The sequence below is a fragment of the Festucalex cinctus genome, chromosome 7 (genome assembly GCF_051991245.1).
Source record: "Festucalex cinctus isolate MCC-2025b chromosome 7, RoL_Fcin_1.0, whole genome shotgun sequence".
NCBI classification, from domain to species: domain Eukaryota; kingdom Metazoa; phylum Chordata; class Actinopteri; order Syngnathiformes; family Syngnathidae; genus Festucalex; species Festucalex cinctus.
Window position 1 is genome coordinate 12,834,863 of NC_135417.1, and position 8,855 is coordinate 12,843,717.

The following is an 8,855-nucleotide window of genomic DNA, read 5'->3' on the forward strand; positions in this document are numbered from 1 at the left end:
AAAAAGTTGTGGGACGGAAGTACAAAACGCTCGTCTGGCCTTGTGCTGGCACGCAGCTATAAAAACCGCCATTTGCCCCGCCCCCGCGTCTGTTCGACCGCTCTGACATTAAAGAGGCGCAGCTTGACCCACGTGTCCGACGGTGCCACTTTTACTTGCGTTAAAACAACACGTTGCGCAGGAAATGTGTTGTAAGTGCAAACAACAGCAACCGTTACAATCCTGCTCGTTTTTTTTTGTTTTGTTTTGTTTATCGCTCGCATTATTCCTCCAGATGTTCTGCACAATTACGCTTTAAAACAAAAACAATCTCCAGTTTGGCTGGGAGTTGCGTTGTTGGCTTGTCATTGTAATTGCTGTCATTGGCTTGGCTTGGCTTGGCGCCTCCTCAGAGGCATTTCCCGATAGATTGAAAGCTGAGTTGTGGATCCGCTTGGACCGGGCTCACAAAGAAGAACGTTATAGCGGGCGGCAGATATGACACGTCCGCTCGCAATCTCAACTGAGCAGCTGTGTTTTCCTGAACCGGGGCTGTTGACTCTCGCGAGGGCCTCCAGTCACGGAGAACGCAGAGACGCCCTCACATCAGGCCTCGGGGAGACAAACGGACCGCGGCGTTTGAATTGATATCCCAGGCGCTGGTAGCCAGAGAGACACCCACATGCCGGCAACGTATAAACGCAAGGCCTGCTCTTGTTTGGGTCTTTGGGTCTGAAGCTTTGGCGAAAGTCATTGGTGGCGCGTCTGCAGCCCTCATGCCTGTTGCAAAAGCAATGCGTGTTGATGCGCCGTTACATTCGGGATCCTTTTTCAGAGGGAACGGGTCCCTCGGGTCGAATACGGGCCGGATGTCCACATGCGGGTCACTGAGTGCTGGCAGGGGTCGCCAGGATAAACAAGGCTGTTCCAAAACCACATGCTGGTTCCCTTCTCTGCTGGGTACAGGAAGTGTGCCCCAGTGGTGGTGTCCTTCTCGAGAGCAGAGCCCAAGGGCAGGGAACGACGAGCATTTCAGCCACTGGGGATGAAGGAGCACTACTTGTGCAACTTTTCGTGAATGATGCACTTTGTGGAGGTACTGAACCCCACCGGTTTCCTATGCGCATTCACCAAGCCCTTCTTTATTGAAAAAAAAAAAAGTTATCATTTTTACTGCTAAACAAAAGAAACTCTATAGAGAATTTAAAACAGCCACTTCTCTAATTGCCACATTGTCATTTTTGTGCATTTTCCTTTCTTTGTTTTGGGTGTTTGTCACCATCCACACCAGAGAGGGCGCTGTAGCGGGCTAGATGTGTATGTTAATGAGTAAGTGAGTAGAGGAATACATGTAGCTTAGAAAGGAGCGAAGTATCATGTAAGACACAGCGAGTACTGCAAATTTTGGTATCGATACGATACCAAGTAAATACAGGGCCAGCATCACCAATATCGATATCAATACTTTTTTTTTTATAATTATGATATATAATAATTTTTTTAAATGAAGGTAGCCGTATCATTGAGGTGCTTATTCACAATCAAATTCCAACCAAGGAGCGTTAAATACATTGAAAACAGCAGAGGACCCAGAATTGAACCCTGTGGAACACCACATGTATATTCTTATCGCACATATTTGTCCAACCACTTTCGTTTTTTTTTGCTATCAGGGGTTTACAATAATAAAGAAATCACACGGCCAAGCCATGTAATGCGACAAGCTGCAGCCAATCATGGCCAAGCGGGACATACCCAGATTAAGAAGAAGCAAATAAAGTCGCATCTTTTTGTTTCTCTCCTGTGTCACGTAGCGATGGCCTTCACAGCCAAGATTATTCCGACCCGAGAGCTCCATGTCCGTGTTGAGTTTATACACGTCTCCGTCCCTGCCGAATATCTCGTTTGGGCTTCCGACAGCATCTTCGCCTATTAGCGTAAGTATCTTCAGGTAGTCAAATGGAATTAATTGTCTTGCATCACTGAAAATCTGTCTGCATCCTTCATATGACCTCCGACCCCTTGTTGTGGCCTCCAAAGATTTGATCACACGTTAGATAAATATTGTCAGTGTTTGATGTCAAGCAATGCTCTTATCTTCTATCTCATTTATCACCACTTTAAAAAAAAAAAAAAAAAAAAAAAAAAAAAAAAGTCCACTCAAGTCCAACTCTTGATAACACGCCACATGATTTATCATTGTTCAGCTCTGGCACATTCCAAAGGAGGTCTGGTCATCAACAGCACTGACTTTTAACCATCAAGTGCACTTTTTTTTAATATTATGTCACATTCAGTGGTTATATTTATGACAGCAGATTATCCGATTCACTATTCTGAGCCTTGCACCTGGTCTATGAAGTGACTCACTTCACGTGAATCACCAGTCGTATGTTCTCTTTTCAGGGAGCTGTGGGCTTGAAGGACCGATCAATCGAGAGTCAGCACGGACTGCCAGGTCATCTCCTGGGTCCCGTGCCTCTTCAGAACGGTCTGGAGTCCAAAGTGAGCCCCAGTCACCAGGCTCTGCTCCAACACCTCCTCCAGAAGGAGCAGATGAGGCAGCAGAAGATGCTTTCCACTGGTAAGCACCTCAAACATCGCATCGCATTATGTTGACGTACGAGATCAATACAATTCTTGTTTTTCAAACCATTGGGCGCACTGAATTATTAGGCGCAATGTTAATGGGTCTATTTTAAAATATTTTCATACTCCAGGTTTTAAGGCAAACATTGTTAGAAAGAATATTTATTTGATAGATTTAGCGCTATAATGCTAGGTAGCAATCTCGGTTGACAGTTTAACAGCTGTAAACAAGACACTCACCCTTATCCAACCTTTTTTTTTTTTTTTTTTGCTCGGCCCTGTGAAGCTGGCTGTGTCGTTTACCTCGTGCCGGTCCGGTTCCCACACTGTAGCCTTGGAAATATGCCGGCAGAAAAGCACAGCTAGCATTGGCGCTAACCAGCGACCACAACATTAGGCCAGTAGGACTTCATTTCCCATGTTTCTTAAGACATGGAAACAGGAAGTAGTTCGAGTTCCGGTATGATGACAACAGATGGCTGCTAGTGAACATAATGGAAAGTAATTTGAACTCAAGACGACAAAGTAAAAAGCCGACAGCCCTCCATAAATAGGATTACAAGGCGTACTGTTGATTTTTGATCCAATTAAAGGATTTTAAGAAAACTCCCTAAAATATTCTTGACAATAATATGTTCAATATGCAATATGGTATATTAGTGGAATATGAGTTAAGCAGCAAAATCCAGCGAGTTTTTATCTCTTATCAGGAGGCGGCCATCTTGCCATTTGCTGTCGAGGGAAAATTACATCACAGTTGCTCAGGTTTCAGGTAACAACCAATCACAGCTCAGCTTCATGAAGCAGGTGAGCTATGATTGGTCATCGTCTCGCATAACAACCAATCACAACTCGGCTTCAGAAAACAGAAGAGCTGTGATTGGTCATGGTCTGATCCCTGAGCAACTCTGATGCCATCTTCAGTTAACAGCAAGTGGCAAAATGGCCGCCCCCCTGAGATGGATATAAACATAACTCATATTACAAATGGAATGTGAATCAGAATGTCATGTTTAGACCAGTGAGGTCAGATGTAACATATTATTGTCAAAAAATGATTAATTAAGGTTGACTTGCCTTTTAAGTATACCTTGTGGCCCAAAAAAAACAAAACAAAACAAAAAAACGGTAAACAACTAAATTTTGAAATGACCCTAAGTGAAATGTAATATTTCGGAGTTGTGTGTTCATGTTGCCAAGGTCCAGGCTCCTTGCCATCCCACCCTCCGTCCCCCCTGGCCATGAAGGATCGTCCATCCGGCGGTCGCCCAAAACTACCCAAACATCGGCCCTTGAACAGGACGCAGTCGGCGCCATTGCCGCAGAACACGCTGGCGCAACTTGTCATCCAGCAGCAACATCAGCACTTCCTGGAGAAACAGAAACAATACCAGCAGCAGGTCCATATAAATAAGGTCGGTCAATTTGCATTTTGCTTTATATGTCTTCACTTTTGCAGGAAGTCCGATGGACTCATTTTAAAAACACGCGTCCACCCACATCCAGTTTTTGTCAAAGCATCCATGCTGGCTGAAGTTTCAAGTCCTGACCTTTCGTCTTTTCTTCCCTGCTGTTAAATCCGCAACGCAAAGAACTTCAAAATGGCAAAGAAATGCTTCCCCTGCACTAATTCTGTTATCATAGCTCAAGGCATCAGTGTTGTTCACATGCTAACACTGTGAAATTCAATTCAGCCAAGTTCAAACGAAGGAGTGGGGGGGCGAGGGGGAGTCCAGAATACATTTTGTTCCTCTGTGGTAATATTTGTGTTTCTGAAAGCTGGCCGAGGTCACCTCGCCAAGACACGAGAGAGTAATTATTCTGGTGAGGGACGCGTGTGAGGTGACCGCCGCTGTGAAAGGCAGCATTGTGTGAGCTGCACTCGTGTCCTTAACACTGAGCCCTGAAGGAGGAACGGGAAAACCGCGGAGGAGGAAATGAGAAGCAAAAACTAGCTCAAGTGGTAACTGACGCGTGCATCTTTATCTTGAACTTTCTGACGAAGGCATAGAAATTACTCTCTCTCTCTCTTTTTTTTATTTTATTTTTTTTTATTAGAATGTGTGACGATTCTTGTTTATTCAAATAGTGGCCTCCACTCAAGTTCCGGTTCTCAATCAGCAGTTGCGGAAGACACTCGACCCAAATACGCTCTTACTTTTCTCGCTCTACATTAAATATGCTATTTGAATTTTGTTGCTATACAAAAACACAAGTACCGAGGAAAGTAAAGACCTTTTTTTTTTCTTTTTTTTTCACGAGCTGGAATTGTCCCGACTTCCCAAGAAAGTAGCAGTAGAGATTATGTCAAAAATATGCTAATGGTGCTTTTCAACTTTGAAGGCACTCACAGTTAACAACCCAAAATGTTTTTTTTTTTCTTTCTATTTTTGATTTATTTAGCCTATTTATTTAGCCTATTTATTTTTTTTATATCATCAGAAAATACTGATAAATATTGATTAGATACAGGGTTGACTGTAATTTTATTTTGTAATATCACCATTCACCATTAGATGGCAGAGATGGCTTATAATTGTTTAGGGATTTGGAATTATATGCAGGACAAAAAAAAAAAAAAAAAAATCTCAATAATTTTAAAATTGTGAGAGTTAGCGAGTTGAATTTTCTAGAAAAAAAAATCACAAAAAGTTTGCTTGCTATTAAAGAGTTTCGTGCCATCCTTGAATAGTAATTTGTATGCAAGTGAGGCCTTTGCAATTGAACAAAAAAAAAGAAAAAATCACAGTAAGTACACAGTTTCTTGGTGGATCTCTTATACATCCATTGAGAAATGTATCATGAAAAATTAAACCTACTAAGAGCACATATTTTGCACATATGAACGTATTTTGTCCAAATATTTTTTGTCATATTGTACATCTGGTTCGAATGTGTGTGGCCCCCAGTAGAACTGATGAAAGACTGTGGCCCTCTCCAGCATTTATATTGCCCATCCCTGAGATAGATGAACAAAAATGTGTAATATCAAAATAATTCTAACCAAGTACGTAAGTGAAATTTGATGAGCATATTCCTGGTGCCCATGAGGCTCGATGAAGGTGATTTCATTTCTACAGAAGTTCCCGTGAGCGAGCCGGGCTGTGATCATCCGGCCCAATGAGATCGCGGGCTAAAGCCACTTAAAGCGGAGGTTATAAATGGCCACTAATCAGGGATGAGCTCGGAGTGTTTACAGCGAGGGATCAGCGAAACATTGCCCTAATTAATTTCCCAATAGAGGCTTTGTCAGTGGGGGTTGTTTTTACACATCCGCCGGTGCCTGCTCCAGGTAAGGGGCAGCGATGGAAATTTACAAGAGATTAGGCATTTGGAAAAAGTCTGTTTATAAAAGGCTGAGCTAAAAGAGGCTAATTCCTCTGAGACATTTCTAAAAGTCCGACCTGCTGGAGGTAATTTGGTTAGCGTTGACTCTAGAGCCCCCTTCTGGTTGAACGATTGAACTAATTAATTTCTAAACAAATGCACAGAGAGCCTTTTTTTGACTCTAGGAACATTTTAACATCCAGAAAACTTAATTGTGTTACCTTTTTTTCTCAATGATTTCAAGTTGTAGTGCTCAGATTATACTGAACAGCCAGCCACTTTCTCATGTTGCACTAAGCTTGATTTTTGGCTTTTGGTTATCGTCGCCATTTTCCTCCCGGCACCACAAAACTGTAAAGAAGCCAAAGAAAAGTAAAACACACTTGAGGAGCTTTAAGATGCTTACTGAGCTGAAGACTTGCTGGATTCTTTGACACTGATTGATTAGCTGAACTGAATGTAACATTTGTTTAACTTTTGAGGCAGAAAATTCAGATTGAATGTCATTGGATTTGAAGTTTTTCTGTATAGCTTCATGACTTCATATCACATTTTTTTTTCTACTTCTTCGAATTCTATGCAAGCAGAATAAAGTTGTTCTTAATGTCAATGTGTTCTGCAGCTGCTGTCCAAGTCCATCGAGCAGTTACGTCAGCCCAGCGTGCACCTGCAGGAGTCCGAGGAGGAGCAGGAGGAGCCCGAGCGCATGCAGGAGGACAGGCTTCCCCCCGGAGGAGTCATCCGGAAGCACACCTTGAGCAGCGGCAGCGGCGGCTCCAGTGTGGAGCTCCCCGACGCGCACTACGGGGTCATCAAGGTGAAGGAGGAGCCCCCGGATAGCGACGACGAGGGCTTGGAGGCGCAGAGGAGCGCCTATCTCCACCAGGTCAAAGGGAGGCTGGTGATAAGAGCCATGATCTGAGGATGATGGGGGGGCTGGGGGGGGGGTCACGTCACACACTCCAACATTCGCAGAGAGACAAACAGCACATCCCTGTAGTGTACACACACGCGGCGGCACTTGTAGGCCCTCCGTCGTCGCGGCAACGAGCGACCCCTTTTCCAATCCGTGGCCGCCTCGTTCGTCACTCCCTCGGAGACCATCCGTGATATAGTAAATATGTAGGCTACATGCTTGTGTACATAATACGAAGACAAACGAGCTGCTTCTGGTCGTTTGGAGTCTGCTCGGCTGACAGCAGATGATGTACATGCCCGCTGTACACGTCCGGTACTGTGGATTTAGCATCCTAGCGTATCTCTAGGGGACAGGTTAAGCAGGTGCACGCTCGCGGACGAGCCAACTCGTGCTCCCGCCGTGCACATTCTCACCACCGAATGCTCCTCGGCACTGAATATGATCATGAATCTTTGCAGTGTGTTTAAGGCAACCTTATACCGTCTCTGTTATTGTGGAAAATTTACATTCATGTTCCATGTTAAAGGTTGAACATCTGTCTTACAGAGAATGTACATTTTGAAATGCTGACAACAAGACGATGTCGACGGAATACGGTTCACTGCTCAGATTGCAGTTTTCACCCCAAAGTCGCTGACTCGGGTGCACATGCATCACCCAACACTCTCTGTCTGGTCCCGATGTTAGATGAGCTCTGCTCCCTGCGGGTCCAAATCAAAAAGCTCCTGCCCAGCGTTCAGCAGAGGAGTAAGAGCGAGCGAGCGAGCGAGCGAGAGGGCCGGGCAGGAAATGCCTTCTCGAAGCCAGGAGTTGGAGTGATTCATGTGCGCAGGAATGTTTGCGAGAGAGGAGGGCCTTGGCTTGGACGGAGCAAGGAGTCCAAGGGGCCCGGCTTCACAATTGATTTACTGTCAAGGCGAATTACAAAGTGAGTGGGGATACAGTCAAGGGAGTCCTATATATGGGAGATGGCTTCCTCTCTTTTCCCCAGCGGCATGCTTACCTCAACATGCAGGTTTGATGTCAAGCATCAAGAAAACAAAAAAATACAGGATGGGACCTTGATTCTTTTGTTTTTCACCCCCCACTCATTTCATCCCTTTTCCCTTGAAAGTGCCCGTTGCGACATGTATAGTCTGTCTTAAAAGTGAACATTCAAGCAATGTATTGGATAGCTGTAAACCGTCCCGTTCTATTCGTACTGTCGACGACATGTAAAACTGCTCGTGAGAGTCCACGTGAGCTGTCAGTCTTATGAACTGTACAAGTCACTTTGTCCGGGTGTTGTTGTGCTAGCTAAGTTAAGTAAACAGCGTCAGAACAACGTGAGTCCTGTTCTCTTGCCTCTTTGATTTCAATGTGACGAGGAGAGGAGAACCCCATTGGGTGTGCAATGTCAATAGGGGAGGGCTATGCTTTTGTTTCCCATTTGGTCTTCTTTTTTTTTTTTTTGGCCTTGTGTGACACATTTTTTAAAAAAAAATACAAATAAAATTAATTTACTTTCAAAGTTCTTGCATCTTTGTATATTACTTTCAGAACTTCGTCTAGAAAGACTTGGAAGCTCACAAGGTATTTTAAAAACATAGTTAATGCTTTAATGAATTGATTTCTACAATGGTTCAATGCACGCTGTTGTCATATTTACAAATGATATAACGATGAAATCCATCACACTCGTCCAGTTCTCATAGATCACATGCGCCACAACTTAGACCAGCTTCCAACTTTCAGCTTTCAAATTGTCAGATGTGCCCGGTACATGTAAAAGAAAACATACTTAAGTTGGAACACCACAAAATAGTCTGCCTAGTTCCCAAACACTCTAAACTAGTCTTTTTTTTTTTTCTTTTTTTTTTAAAGTGCACAAATATTTTTAAACCATATACTTTTCTAAACCTTAGCTTCGGCCAACGAAAGCTCTGATGATGCATCACATAATTCAAGTTTTTATTTTAAAGGTCATGAATACTTCGTTGAGACCTTCAAAAAAAATAAATAATAATAATTGCCATGACATTTAGGTGTACACATGGTAATT

At 43.5% G+C, this 8,855-nt stretch overlaps 1 protein-coding gene across 4 annotated transcripts in view; it reads left to right on the plus strand.

Annotated features, from left to right (window-relative positions):
• Positions 1-8,328, plus strand: part of hdac9b (histone deacetylase 9b) — a 37,449-nt gene extending 29,121 nt beyond the window's left edge. For 3 of the 4 annotated variants that reach the window (XM_077525822.1, XM_077525819.1, XM_077525821.1), the window contains 4 exons: positions 1,794-1,916; positions 2,386-2,563; positions 3,769-3,983; positions 6,518-8,327. In XM_077525822.1, coding sequence (XP_077381948.1) covers positions 1,794-1,916; positions 2,386-2,563; positions 3,769-3,983; positions 6,518-6,817 — 816 coding nt within the window. In that variant the 3' untranslated portion in view covers positions 6,818-8,327. Of the gene's footprint in view, positions 1-1,793; positions 1,917-2,385; positions 2,564-3,768; positions 3,984-6,517 lie in introns of all 4 variants that reach the window. The other variant, XM_077525820.1, reaches the window with a different exon arrangement.
• The last annotated feature ends 527 nt before the right edge of the window (positions 8,329-8,855 follow it).